Source organism: Neolamprologus multifasciatus, chromosome 19 (assembly GCF_963576455.1).
Source record: "Neolamprologus multifasciatus chromosome 19, fNeoMul1.2, whole genome shotgun sequence".
NCBI classification, from domain to species: domain Eukaryota; kingdom Metazoa; phylum Chordata; class Actinopteri; order Cichliformes; family Cichlidae; genus Neolamprologus; species Neolamprologus multifasciatus.
This window is the reverse complement of record NC_140457.1, coordinates 18,682,087-18,697,479: the sequence shown is the minus strand read 5'-3', so window position 1 is coordinate 18,697,479 and position 15,393 is coordinate 18,682,087. Positions and strand designations below refer to the sequence as shown.

Sequence of the window (15,393 nt, the reverse complement as noted above, 5' to 3'; positions counted from 1 at the left end):
GGTGTTGTTTAAACAGAGCTGTTATCAAATCAAATTGTGTTTTCCAACAGAGATAATCAAAAAGCATGGGGATGAAGGTGTCCCGGATTTGGTCCACGTGATGCGGACGTTAGCATCTGAGAGCATCCCTAACCTTCCTCCTGGTGGGGAGCTGGCGAGCAAGTAAGTGATATTTGTGGTTAGAATGGAAACTATGCTATTGTGACACTGGGTGTCATATGTATATATTTTTTCATTTTGAATGAAAACTAGCATTGATTTTCTTTTGCCTTCCCCCTCAGACGAAGTGTTATTGAAGCAGTGTACAACAAACTTATCCCGTATCGAAGTGATGACACAGTAAGTATTTTGCTCTGACTTCCTGCAGATGTGCTTTCTTTGAAGTATGCATGCTTTCGTTTTCTTTAAGCACACTTATACTAATCCCATGCATGCTATAAATATTCAGAAATGTAAAACAATGATATTGCCAAGAGATCTTTTTCAAAATGCAGTCAGGGGAGAAAAAAATATGGATTGACTCAAGCAGTTCAGACAATTGTCATCAATGTTTATCTTAAAACAAACAAACCATGAGCTAATTTCACCAATTAATGCAACTGCACTAAAAGTCACTAATAAGTGTGGCATAAAAATGGTCCTCTTCAAACTGATTCAAAATGAACATTTATCCTAAGTCCTTTTCATACAAACAGGACTCAGGGCTTTTGCACCTGTCCACTCAAATATTGTGCCTTTTATCAAATAGGCTCATTGAGTCAGCTACACGTATTAGTGCACATCATCTTGTCCTTGACAGTAAAACTTGTCCTCTGGTTCCTGTATTTTATGTTTGTGTAAGGAAGGTTTTTTAATTACTTAATTTACTTTCATATGGTAATTTCTTAAAAAAAAAACCCTCAAACCTTTTGACTCACTTTTGCTAATTGATTAAATTGAGATTTGTTTTTCCAACCAGTTTACACAAAGATTTCTGTGTTCAGAGGGCACTAGGCTTCTTAGAAACTGTTACAGTCAACTTAAAGTGACATTCTACACTTTGTTCGCTCAAGCTTTTTTTAAGGGAATAGATCACCTTTGGTGCTATTTGCACTTTAAGATCTTCACAACTTGTTATCATCCAGTTGTATACAGATGTATTCAAAACTCAGGGAGGAAGATGTGAAGTTAACTTAGATTATTTGCAAAATTACCCCCCATCCCCCGGGTACCCTCAATGACGAGTTTTCGCACCTCAATATTTATCGATAAAGATGTGGTTTAACAACCATTAGAACAGGTTCCACGTCATTTTCATCATTAGGCCTGAAATATGACAGAAACCAGTCATTTCAGAGAAGAGAAACAAGGGATACCGCCAGTAAGGTTCCAAGGGGGACAAAGTTGATGAAGATAAAATCTGAGGTCTGTCCTGGCCTCCCAAAGACCGTCACTCCTTGTGTTAAGCAACTCTAATGTTGCTGTGTGTTGTTAGATTTGTTTGATAGATTGTAAAATTGTAATTATACCCATTTTAATATCTTGTCTTTTTTCATGTATGCCTATACTGATCAATTGTTGAGATGCAGCTAAACTACTGTAGCACTGCAAAATTTAATATGATTGGTCATAAAGAGTGCTGCATAGAATGGATTGAGAGTGGACCAGGTTAACTGCCCCATCATTTTATAACACAATGATTATACATTTACATAATTACACTGCCAAATGGCATGCTGGGTAGGGTTAGCTGGTTGGTAGCAAAATGGTCTGCTAGCACCTGAATAAACCTTTGTCACTACAGAACAGTGAGAAAATAGAGACATGATGAACCTATGGACTAAGTGACTCTTTGGAAACCTGTGCCAGGTTCATACTGTGACACTGCCAAATCTGATGGGAAAAAAATACAGTGATACTAAACTTCAGCAGTAGCTGTAACACATTATTTCACACTTCTAAATATAATAAAGTCATATAGGCTTACGTGGGAGGTAATTTATTATGTCTTAAAGGAAAATATGCACTGTCAGCCACTTCATTAGGTACACCTGTTAATGTAAATGTCTAATCAGTCACATGGCTGCAACTGAGCATTTATGAAATTGCAGATCTACTGTCATCTTCCCACACAATCATCTTCAAAGTTTACAGAGAATAGTCAGAGAGAAAAAATGCGCACCAGTTTCTCTGGGTGAAAAGGCATTGTCGATGCCAGAAATCATAGGAGAATGAACTGATAAGAAGGTAACAGCAACTCAAAAAACCCCCACTTAGGACAAAGGTGGCACCTCAAACCATGGCACAGGTTTTCAACAGCAGTGTGACCGCATACTGCTGTTGAAAACCTAAAGACCACACAATGTGCCACTCAAGTCAGCTAGGAATGGTTAACTGAAGCTATAACTCACACAGGCTCACCAAAACTGGACAAAAACGTTGTCTGGTCTGATGAGTCTCCTGCAACAATGTTGCAATAATCAGATGGTGGGTCAGAATTCAGCAATTTAAAAAAAACACGAAAGCACGGATCTCTCCTGCTTTGTATCAACGATTCAGGCTGCTGCTGGTGACATAATGGTTTGGGGATATTTATTTGGCACCTTTTGGGTGCCTTAAGATGAACCCGAGCATTGTTTAAACACCACAGCCAGTTTAGCATTTTTACTGACCATGTCCACCCCTTTAATGACGGTAGTGTAGCCAGCAAGATAACGTATCATGTGAAAAAGCTCAAATAATCTCAAACTAGTTTCTTGAAGATGACAATCAGTTAACTGCATGCAAACAGCCTCCCCGGTCAACAGATCTCAATATAACAGAGCACCTTTGGGATATGGTGGAATGGGAGATTCACATCATGAATGTATAGCTAGCAAATCTGGAGCAACTGTGTGATGCTGTCTTGTGAACATGGACCAAAATCTCTTAATGAATATTTCCAGCAGCTTGTTGAATTTATACTATGAAGAATTCTGAAGGCAACAGGGATACAACCTAATGAAGTGGCTGGTGAGGGCATATATAAGTGTTGTCCATATTTATTTGTGATACACCTAAAGTACTACACAAATGCAGTCTGACTCTTTTTTTTTTTTTTTTTTTTTTTTTTAGGCATTAGTGGGGGTTTTTTGGGGTTTTTTTTTAAAAAGCTGCTTCTGATTTATTTTTTTCTTTTTATGCTTTCATGTATTGAATTTGTTTCTGATATTCTGTCACACTGACTTTTTTTTAAGATAAATTTCTTATCTAGAGAGATTTTTTTATTATAGCTCATGTAGCTTATGTGCTTTGTTTAAGTCATCCTTGTGGTCGTGATTCAAACTGCTAATATTCAGTGTTTTTTTTGAAAAAAAAAAACATTATTTATTTTTTGTTCAACAGCCATCAGTTTGAAGCTCTCAATGATTGAATGATGAAACTATGATTTGACTGAAAATTTTCACTGTTAGATGTCAACCTTTATGAAGACTAAGATCTGCAATTGAACATTCTAATATTATAAACTATAGCAAAATAAAAGGAGTTGAGTGTTCCATTAGGGCCTTTTAATTGAACCTGCTAGTAGTCATGTTAGAGAGTTAGGATGGAAAGGAAGTTTGTAATAATATCCCTGAAAATATAGGGGGAAAAAATACAGAAGAGGGTTTTTATTGTTGCAGCAGGATCCAGGATCATGGTGCAACAACGGAGATATATAAAAAATATCTCATAGGACGCACCCTATGTGGTGGTTTTTATGAAAATTTTATGCAACGTCAAGGATTTGCATGACTACATAAATACACATCAAACTCAGATAAGTGTATTTTTATTATTTTATTAGTGTACACTGGAAATTGCGAGTTCAAAAATGTTATCGGTCGATGTTTCCAAAGTGCAACACATTTAAGACACATTTGAAATGTGGTTTTATAGGACTATGAATTAAAGTTTCATGTAGTTCCTAACATACATGAGAAATAATTGTTTGGGCAATGTTTACCTTTGTCCATTTAAAGTGGACTAGTTGATGTGTCGAATATTTTTCTCTTGTTTTAAATGGCTAGCAGATAAGTTGCTATGGATATTGTTAGTAAAAGCAGTAACAAAACTTCTTAACACTTGCACAATAACTAAAGTAACTTAACCTTGAAACCCTTTAGGAGGCTGAATAATATTGCCACATAATTGACTTGAGTTGAATTGGTTGAGCTTTTTAGTCAGCTTCTTAAAGCCCTGCTTTTCCATTGAGAAACCCTAATCAGTGAATTCCATCCATCATTTTGCTCTTCCCATCATATAGAGTGCAAATTAGAGGGTGCTCCAGTGATGCATGGTTGAGTCATTTGTTTACTTTTCAGTCACAAATTATGAGCTGTTAGCATCTCTTTCTCAAGTACCTTCATAGCCTGGTTGTATTCAACAGTGCTTCAAGTTATGAAACAAGTTTGGTGTTTCCAACTTTTAGTGGAAACTTTTTTCTTGTATGTTTTGCAATGTACTTTGCAAAACATGGAAGGCACAAAGGAGATGGATGAAGTATGTTATTTTTTTTTTACAAAATTGTCATCGGAGGCTGATGTGGACTTTTAGCTGTCAGACATGCCTGGGCTTGTGTAGTTAAGGTGTGTGCTAGAGAACAAATTCATGGTGTCCCTATATAGAAATTGTGATTTGACACTTGTTTTTTTTCATCATGTCAACATTGATACCAGTGTTATCACAGATGGTATGGTACATCACAGCCCTGTTAGAAAGGTTTGTTAACTGCAGCCCTGTTATTCTGCTATAAGTAAGTATTGTGTAAAACCATAGTGTGTAACTATAGTCTGTAGGAAAGGATGTCAGGCAGTCGGGAACACTTTAACTGCCTGCAGTTTTGTTTGACTGTGACTGACCTTGGGGAGGCTATGGTAGCTATGTTCTATTGTAATGCTAATGACTGTATCCGGATACAAAATTATCACATTTAACTACTGCTGTTAGTTTCTTTGAATCCAAATCTGCACTTGTTTTATTTATTCATTTATTTTTTATTATTACTACATTGTGGTGCACAGCAGGGAGGATGATGGCAGACGAGTTATATCTCAGAGCTAGATCATGTGGGTAATTTTTGTAAACACTAACAGTAATAATAATAATAATGGCATTTTAAATAGCAGGGGGAATCTAATTTGAGACATCTTGTACTGCTTTTGGCATCCTCGAGGCCTTTTTCTCGTTTTCAGAAAAATTTCTGTATGGCTCTGCATCACATAATTACCCAATTTTGTGTGGTTTTGCTAAGATAAAACCATATCAGGAAGCCGCCATTAGTAATATTGACAAAAATATAACGGCATAACAGACTTATTTAATACAGTAGTCACAATATATTCTCAGTGCATCATATCCATAAAGAAATCAAATCTCTACATGTTATAAACAAAAGTGTGTGTATTGTACATATTTTTTTCCCCCCTGTAGGAACTTGGTCAGATTTCTCTTCAAGTGAAAGAAAAACAATTAGATTTTTTCAAAGTTCAAGGTCCCTTTGACCTTGCAAAATGCGTTACATGTTGTTATACTGATAGAAAGAGGAGTTTCACTGGTCTGGCCCACTTTAGTTAAGGGATGTCAAACCCATTTTACATTACAAAACACTTTGATCCTCACAGTCAGTGTGCTGTGTTTCATTCGTATCTTATGCACTTTCAGTAGATGTTTTAGCAGACTGCCCTTGTTTCTTATCTTAGATGCATAGAGCTTGCCACACTTGTTGCACTCATTATCGGCTTCAACTGTGGTGCAGCGCAGCAGCTTGTGTGTATTGCGCAATGCTGCAGCCCACGCCACTCACATACATACTGCAAGGGGGACAAAAGTATATTGTATGAATGCATAGTGGAAGAATGTTTTAATCGTATCGCAAATAAGAAATAGAGCCAGTGGTATAAAATGTGGAAGGCTACACTATAGCCATCATCTGTGATAAATGGGAAAACCAGCAGAGTAGAAACTGTAACATTAGAGCTTATCATCTTTCATGATTGAGATTCATGATTTGTTTAATGGCAGTGTTGCTCACTAAATTTGGCAGATGTTACTTCCATTAGCAAAGAAGACATTCATAAATGAAGCCCTAGCTTTGATTTTAGATTAGTTTTAAACTTTGATTAGAATTCTTAGAAGTTCCAGAATTTGCATCAGTATTGTGATATTGTAAAGTGATGTTGTTGTACTTCCTCAGTTGAAGTTTAACTTCAGGCATAACAACAACAGGACAACAAGCTGGCCTTATAAACCAAAATCACATCTGACACTTGTCAGCCATATCAGTAATGAATTTTCTGTGAAGATTTTACATTGTTATTTTATGTACTTGATACTTTCTACTAGGGGTGCAACGATACACAAAATTCACGGTTCGGTTCGATACTTTGGTGTCACGGTTCGATATTTTTTCGATACAAAAAAATGTTCATGCTTTTTTAATTTGTCATTTATTAAAATTATAAATATATATTTTAACTCAAAAGTACAGTTTTTAAATTTAATGTTGCTGAAACAACAAAGTAATAAAAAAATATATCTATCTGATCGAGAAATCACTCATCTTTGGAAAAGAGAGTTTATTACAGAGAAATGGCTCTTTCCAAAATAAAAGCTATACTATACGCTTCTTCTGGGGTATACTCTCAGTAGCATATTAAACATATCAGGTCCCCATAAGGAGAATCATGTGCTAACAGCTGTCTAAATGACTTGGGTAAAGTTTGTAGCATGCGTGCTTGTTGTTTTTGTCTGCTTCCACTTGTCTTTGCACTAGGATGATGTCGGTGTAAATGTGCAGTCATATTCATTGTGTTCCCACTAGTGCTGTCAGTGTTAATCTGAAATGACGTTAACGCCACAACACGGCAAATCTCCGTTAACGAGCTACCGCGGATTGCCCCGTGCGTGGGGCTGGACGGCGCCAACAAGTTAACGAGCAAACTGCGCTAACGCAGTAGTTCCCACCCATGTAATTGAGCATTGCATGACACATCCAACATACTGTTTTACTTTTGTCCATGACGCTTACCTTCAGGGTCATACTTCACATGAAGACCAAAATAGTTCCAAAGGCCAGATCTGAATGAGGGTGGGGGAGGTTCAATTTGCCATGTTGCAACAGCTTAGCTTCTGTCTTGCTAGCTTGCGCTTCACTCAGTGGATCTGCGCTCGACAGTGCAGCCTAGGCGGAGTAGTCTAACGCAGATCCACTGAGCTCTCAACACAGACAGCATCGTCATAAGAAAAGTTGATAAAATAAATTAAAAATGTTGTATTGTTTGATACATATGCGTACCGAACCGAAAGCACTGTATCGAACGGTTCAATACCCATACCAGTATTGTTGCACCCTTACTTTTTACATATCTTTTATTTCACTGTAATTATATTGGCATAAATTTTTACATATCTCTATGCACTCTTGGTCTTATGGAGTTCTGATGGATGTAAAGCCAGAGTCTGAAGGGTTTTTCCTTCCTCTCCTCTCTTATCAAGGACTCTGCATCCACAGACGACATGTGGTAACACAACCTCCTACCACTAACACAGCATAGAGTTTACAAACCACCATCCTCTCAAGACCCACAGCAGCTCAGCTCAGCAGTCACTCTCCGTCACTCTGAGCTTTTGGTTTCTAAGAAGGGAATTTCATGGGAGGAGGAGGCGGAGGAGGAAGAGGAGATGCATGCACACAAACCTGGAACAGTGCAGCACCGGTCCACTCTGGAGTTCAGGATCCCCGCTGTCTTGTCTCCCCTTTATGTTCACCCACCTAAATATTCTCCTCTAAAGTAATCCATAATAAGTGAGTCCACAAAGTTTTCTTCCATTTTGTTAAATAATTGGCTTAAGTAGTAAGATCCCCCCCCCCTTTTTTTTTCCTTTCTGTTTTATTTTGGTTTGTTTTTTTTGCTGTAATTAATTTGATTCACATTTCCTTGTGTGTATTTGTATATTTCTGTTTTTGTGAAGTGCAATTGTCCTGTACAAACAGCCTGTATTTAATGCAGCTTGATTTTAAGTTAAAAAATGAAAGAAATGGAAAAAGAGAACCTTTTATGCACTATCTGCCTTTTCCTGCTCTTCTGGAATTCTAACAAATGTCTATTCAGTGAATATTATCGCTTGTCCTCCAGGCACAATGTCTCTGCGCTTTTATTTCTCTCTTTTTTTTTTGTTTTTGTTTTTTTCCTCCTCCAATTAGTCTATGCTCCTTTTAAGAAACGGGTAAATTGTATAGTTGACAGCACAGTAAGCTCTATATCAAACCATTTGAGTCCTAATTATTTTCCCCTGTGCTTTTTTTTTGTTTTTTTTAAAATTGTATTTTACTTTTGTAAGTAGTTTTCTGTACATGCTCAAATAATAATGGCAAGGTGTTTCTCAATCAAGTATGAAGTGGAATTTTATTTTTCTTCATTTTTGAGAGGTATCTGATGGGTCCCATGTTAACGTGTTTGTCTGTAGATACTTGCAAGCGTGCTTGGGTGTTTGTGTGCACATGTGTTGGTAAAATGCAGATTTGGATGTGCAGCTCAGATTTCAATTTGGCATGGTGTTTTGGACAAACTAGGCTGGAGTTTAAGAGAAGTGCTCTCCCCTTACTCGTTTTCAGCCCCCTCCCCTCTTTTTTTTCCCCAGCCAGTGTTTCATATCAGCTCAACACAGGCTTCATTATTTCTAATTCCAAACAACATTGGACAGCAGAGTTTACATCTTACCCTGTTTGATTTTAAAATGTATCTATCAGAACCTGAAATGAAACTAGTAATTCAGTTGAAATTTTTGGAGGTTATTCAGGTTTACAAATCCCATCGTGTCATATTTAAATATCAATTTGTAAATGTAGATGAATACCAGTGACCACTGTGGGTGCCATATTTTCTTTTCTTTTTAAATTACACCTTCAGCTTTAGTCGGCCTATGCCAAGCCCCCCATTAGATGCAGTTTTTGTATGTGTTGCAAATATGTTTGAGCTTCTTCATTTTACATCTGATTAAGATCTGTTTGTTGTGAACAGTTTAAGCACTGAACAAATTTTTGCATTGGCAATTTGAAAATAGAAGAAACTGCTGGCTCTAAAACTTACGAGGCTTTCTTTTGGGCATTCAGAACAAGAACAAATCTGCTAACGAAGCTTTCTTGTTGTGCGGCGCCTTTTTTATTCCCATTAGTTTCTTCTCCAGTTAAAAACTCTCACCACGACACTGCAAGGCACAGCACAATACAGTTTGCTGCTATTGTGTTAGATCTGTGGGTTAACATCCCCGCCCCACCCCCCTGTAAAGATAGTCGCTGACTAAATCTGTATTTAACACACATAGTTGATATATTTCTCGAAGAGAAATTGTTTTATTTCAAATTTATTTTCTGGCATTTTGTGTGTGTGTGTTGCATTGTTGGAAACCTATGTATGTGTGTATATATTTTCAGCTTACATTTTTAAGGAATAAATCATGTTGCTTGAGCTAGGTTTTTTTTTTTTCTTGTTATCTCGTTTGTCTTCAGGTGGTTGGTTAAATTTTTGTGTTTGACCAAGTTTTCCATTTAATCCATTTGGTGTTCCTGTGATTAATACTGAATGGTTCCAAATATATGAAATACAAAGTAATTATGTACTAAATTTATACTCCTTGATTTATCATAATGACAATCCTAACCATTTCAGTACATTTAGATTTGGCTAATTATTAAGAGGGGAAAAAAGACTAACTTTGATAATAATCCTAAGCTACTTTCTAATGTGCTTAATGTGGCAAATAATGCCAAAGAACCCCTTTACAAAGCCCGCATCACAAGTAAAACTAGCTATAAATATTTATTTATTGGACTAACTGTAGTTTATTTTTCTTAGTTTTGGTTGGTTGCTTTTTAAAGGTGCTCTGTGGAGTTTTTGATCATTGGTTGAAAAGAAATCTATAAGTAGGTCCTCGCACTGCAAGTGCACACTTAAGAGGGACAAAATGTGCAAGAAATGTCTTTGAGGTGATGTGAAATGCACTTTTGCTGACTGCAAGGGGCAGTAATTTGTATATCAACAAGTGGTGTCATAGTAATGTGACATAATGGCCCTTTCACATAGAAATTTGCATTCGTTTATGCTAGTGGCCAAGTGAATGGCCCGAAATTTGTGTTTCGCTGATCGCTGCACACCCTGTAATTCTGCAGGGTTTTCTTTTGTTTTGTTTTTATCGTGTGGAACAGGCAAGTTTTCCTTTGCTGCATTTTGCCTGTCGCATAGGGAATCGTGCAAACAACAATATCCGAGTGCAGCTGTGATGCTGTCGCACATGTGAAGGGCCTTTTAGAGTGCCAAAGAACCATTAAAATACTCCAAAACCAGATTATGATTTTAGGGAATGAAGCCTAGGAAAATATGATTTTATGAAAAAGTTTGATAGGCCTTAAAGCAAAAATGAATTTGCTAAGACGTGTTGAATGTACGTTTACTGAGAGACTCCATAGTGTACCTTTAACCAGTAATCCTACAAAAGTATGACAACCATCAAAAGATTTGCTGAAGTGGCAGCTAACTCAAGTAGGAAATCTGTGTGTTTGCATGAAGATGTGGTTTCACTGAATGTTCCTTCCCTTTATTAAAATCAAGTTGCAACAAAAGACAAACAGCAGAGTAAAAATGTTTCATTTCCATCTTTTTGGTTTTAAAATTAAGAGTTGTATTTCTGCTAGTATGATACCGTAATACTTGTAAACCTGCTGTACTCAGTTGAAAATACTTCAATTTATTCAGTGGATTTGATTTTTTTTTTAATTCTTATTTTTTTGTTTGGAGCAGTTCATATTTAATCTGTAAGCTATTTATTTTGCTCTGCGTAGCTTGTATTTTTTTTAAGTGCATTAAGTGTCTCTTACCTAACAACTGTCAGCACCCAACTGCTTGTTGCAATCCTGGTAGGTATTTCTAACTTTGGTAATTTTCTCTTCTAGCCTAGCGATGAACAAACATTTTTCTTTGTATGTTGAGACAGTTGACAAAACTCATGCCCCTGTGTTTTCACATGAATAATTTAAAGCTAATGTCGTGGCCCTTAAATTTTGCTTGTTATCCACTTCCTACAGTAGAAATGCACCTTTCAATATTCAGAATAGCTGTAGCTGAAATGTTGTGAGATACTAAGAGTGGCCCGTCTATAATTTGTCCTCATGTGCATGTTTTCAATGATTGCAAATTTCCATTGCACCCCTGTTATTTCCTCCAAAACCTGAACAAAAATTATTCCAAGCATATATTGTTTTTTATTTTTCCATTACCTTAAATACCTCGTGATCTCAATAGTAAGTGTTTTGTCTTTAGTTCAGCAGTTACTTTGAATTAGAGCCTTTCCTTATTGTTTTTTCCCTAGAGCCCATTACTTTAACACTGGTCTGTTTGATTGGGATAAGGTTATACTCATGTACAGTATTTGCCTGAATTGTGCTGATGTTAACAAATAAGAGTAACGATTGAAGAAACTACTGGAAAAGACAACCTGTTTTAGTAAGTAGGAACACTATCGGCCTTGTCCTGTAAAGCTCCCCCTCAACCCCAGCCAAATGCCCTCAAACACTCACCCGTGTAATTTCAGCTTCTCGTGCACTTGTGTGATGCTCACTTAGCTCAAATCTGTAATTGTATTGAGTTCAGGGTTTTAAACGTGAGGTGTGTGAGAAAATAAGTGTGACTATACATGACGAGTCATATGCACTGATCCTCTATATAATCAGCTTTTGTTTTCTTCTTTTCAGAAAATTGTTATTGTATAAAAAAAAAAAAAAAGATTATAGAGCTATTTACAGAGTTACTTTGGTTGCCTGGAATGCATCCTGTATATTCTTGTACAGAGGATTACCTGGCAGAAGCTGAAGAGATTTTAAAAGCTTGCGCCCTCTTGTGCATATTTATGTACCTCAGTTGTGGCGTTTACTGTGTGACCCTTAGTGGTGGTGGTTTATTCGTCCCCTTACAGGACGTGCTGAGCCTCGCTTTGACCTTTTTTTTCCTCTTTTCTTTTTTTTTTCTCAACTCATAAATAAGCTCACCGATTTGCCTTACCCAAACTCACATTGCCCCCCTAAAGTACTTGTCCAACAAAACACTACAAGGAGGAGTAATGCTGCTAACATTACACTCTCAGAAAATGAAATCTGTCCATTTTAAGGTACTTAAGCTATCAGCAAAGTGACTTTGCCGGGTTGTCACCAGTTAGAACTTTTCAACCTTTGCAGGTTTGTTTGGTTTTTCTTCTCTCCATGTTACTGTATCAAATCTGTGTCATGAAAGCTTATTTAATTTCCACTGCAGATGATGTCATACTTTCAACAAATGCAAGTGTTTTAACATGGTAACCTCGTAAGCATTCAAAATGTGCATACATACATTAATGTCTGCTCTATTTATGATTACATTCAAGAATAGCTTTAGAGTGCTGTAGTTAAGTATTGTCAGTGTTGATTCAAATGCTTCTCAGAGGCCTCTGTGAGTGATTTTACAAAGTTCAATAACTGTATATTTTGTATTATGTTCTAGCTCCAAAGGAATGGCGGGAAAAAAAGAAATGTGTTTAAAAAAAAGAAAAGAAAAAAAAAAGCTTTGCTCCCTGAACTAAATTGTACTATTTGTGTTGTCGATTGAACAAATTGCATTCCTTGCTTGTGAATAGATGCATTTTTCTCCCTGCTACTCAAATTTTCTTCCCCCCTCCCCCCCACCTATTTCCCTCCCTCCTTTCTTTCATTTTTTAGCCTTTGAAGTTTGAATAAAATTTCTAGTTTGCAGAATGTATTACTAAATAAATGGGTTGTCATCTTGTACCTCTCATTTAATCACTTTTATCTGTCGGGGCCTGTTGTCCGAATGAGACGTTCTCTGCAGTTAGATTATGTAACGCCAAACATTTTATTAAAAGGTGTCTCAGCTGTGAAAGTGAAGGGTTACAGGAAAAATCGGGAACAACATGCTTAATAAAAGAAAATCAGATGAGTTCATCATTTTTTTTTTCTTTTTTCTGTGTGTCCATAAAACCCAGTGTTTTCCTCATCCAGATGTGAGATGCCTTCACAACAGCTGTATTCTCTGAATATTGCCTGGTATTTATTTATTTATTTTAGGAAAATCTAATCCTTAGCTCTGTCAAAGTGTAATGACAGTGTACATTCAACTTAATGCCTCAGTTTGTGTATTGCTACATGCTTTGAGCTGTGATCTCCAAAGCACAAGGATGTCGCAGACTGGCAGTGTCAAAGTTGTTCCTTTCTCAACGCCTTTTCTGCCGGGGTGTGGTGAGAGCAGCATGTACTGTAAGGGGCTTGATCTCAGAGAATGGCCAGGCCAGTCCACGACAACTGGGATTAAGAACCGCGGGAGGGATTACTTTAAATGTCAACATAATGTCAGGAGCTGTGCTAGAAGGTCAAACGTTCAAATGGTGCTCAGTGGCAAGCAGTTAATAGATCAGGCACAATTTGGATTGTTGTGGCTCCTGTGATGAATTGACTAGCATGCTCAAACAAGCTAGAACATGCTTCCCAAATAATATCCATAGAAGGAAGAACTATTAATATTTTGTCTAAATGATTGTTATGAGAAAGACAGAATATGATTTCTAATTTCTAGACTTTTCCAGTGCCATAAATAAATGAGATCCTTTAGAAAGTACAGTACAATGCAAAACAATGTCAATCAGAGTGCCAACTAGCCAGAGGGGGGCAGTGTTAATAACCAAGACTGATTAGAGAGGCCAGCAGAAACACTTAGAACTGTGATGCACAGTTCTCTGAAATCTGATTGATTAAAAACAGTGTTTATTCAGCGATTGTATTTTTAAAATGTTTTTAAGCAGAATTTAATGCTAGGAGGTTTAAAGGTTTAACTAGAAACTAGGAGCAGATGTATAATCCAAATACCAGCAATAGACACTGCAGGTTATTGGTAGGGTTGCAGAAGCTTATTGTGGTGCTCCTTTTAAATTTGTAGAATGAAATCTGTCCTCCCGACATGAGGAAAAGCAGCTGATACCTCTGCAGCAAAAGTGGCAACGAGAGCCCTGATACGCGCTTGTTTTTAAGCATGTGCATTCCTCTCGGAGAGCCGTTTGAACTGCACAAATGTGACTCATTAGATCTCGGGCCACCTGTGCACCCATAATGAATCACGCTGCCCTTGTATTCCTCCACATCAAAAAAAGCGGCCGCTGCGGCAGAGGCCATCATCAAATGGAGCTGGCTCGTCATCTGCCTGCCATTGTTGAGCGCATGTCATGCTCTGCTTCTCATGGCGGAAAAACCCATCAGAGCTTGACTAATGCAGATGCAGCAGTAAGAGGTGGGGGTGGTAGGGCACACTGCATACTGTGTGTGCATGGTCTCTGCACTGAGGTCACTGAGCTCCACATTTGTTAATTTGCTTCAGAGTGCACTAGAATCAGACTTTTTCTTCTTTTTTTCCAGGGCTGCTCAGTATAAAATTTTCAATGCAAAATTTTGTGTGATTTAAGCACAGAAAGGAAGGTGAGAAAATAGAGTATTGTTTTATCACAGTCTACAATATTTGGTATCTGTTCTCCAAACTGCTGCTTCTCCCCCACCCGCCATGCTTTCCTTCTCCATTTCCTCTTTCTGTGAGTGCTCTTGTTGCCCGAGGTCAGTTTGTCACGGAGAACACAAGCTTTTCTCACTTGGACGCAGCGATTCAATGATTGGTGTGTACAAACAATCATATCAGGCAGGGATGACATGCACCCACCTCTCTCACACCCTCCTCTCTCCTACAGACATGGAATATGTCCTTCCTGCTCTCTGTGCTACTGTCTGTCTCTTACTCACACTCTGTGGGAGTGACTGTCCCCTGCATGAGATGGGTTACACAAGCCTCTGCCTTGGGAATCCCGGTCCTGCTCATTATCCTGCGCCCCTGAGACACAGCTCATTGTAAATTAGGACATCAAATCGGGCTCGTTAAAGAGCCACAGATACACTCATTAGCATTGGCACCTTTCCTCTTTAGTGCCTGTATCAGCATTTGCTCCCACCACCTTATATCCTGTTATTCCTTCGCGCTGACTGGAAGGTTTAGGATTAATGTCAGTTCTAGCCAACGGGTTAGCACAGTTGTGCTTCAGATATGGGACTGATTGATCGATGGTGGCGGGAAGCTGTGGAATTTGTTGACAGCTGCCAACTATCCCCACCACTTCTATTCATATTTGATTGTGTGGAAGGGGAGGGAAAAAAAACCTGTCTCAGAATAACTCGTCTGGCAAGTGGCTGACTAGTTGTTTCACAGCTACAAGGGATTAGCAAAATGACTGAGACATCTCATACCTTGCAAATGATGCCTAGTTGGTTGATTTGTCAACACTTTTGCTGATTTTGAGCAAAAAAATGACCATGACTTG

At 37.8% G+C, this 15,393-nt stretch overlaps 1 protein-coding gene across 2 annotated transcripts in view; it reads left to right on the top strand.

Annotated features, from left to right (window-relative positions):
* Positions 1-15,393, top strand: part of ppm1aa (protein phosphatase, Mg2+/Mn2+ dependent, 1Aa) — a 34,466-nt gene that overhangs the window by 4,821 nt on the left and 14,252 nt on the right. Inside the window, exons 4-6 of one of the 2 annotated variants that reach the window (XM_085143283.1) lie at positions 51-162; positions 282-339; positions 7,495-12,131. In XM_085143283.1, the coding sequence (XP_084999409.1) occupies positions 51-162; positions 282-339; positions 7,495-7,524 (200 nt within the window). In that variant the 3' untranslated portion in view covers positions 7,525-12,131. Of the gene's footprint in view, positions 1-50; positions 163-281; positions 340-7,494; positions 12,132-15,393 lie in introns of those variants that run through there. The other variant, XM_085143282.1, reaches the window with a different exon arrangement.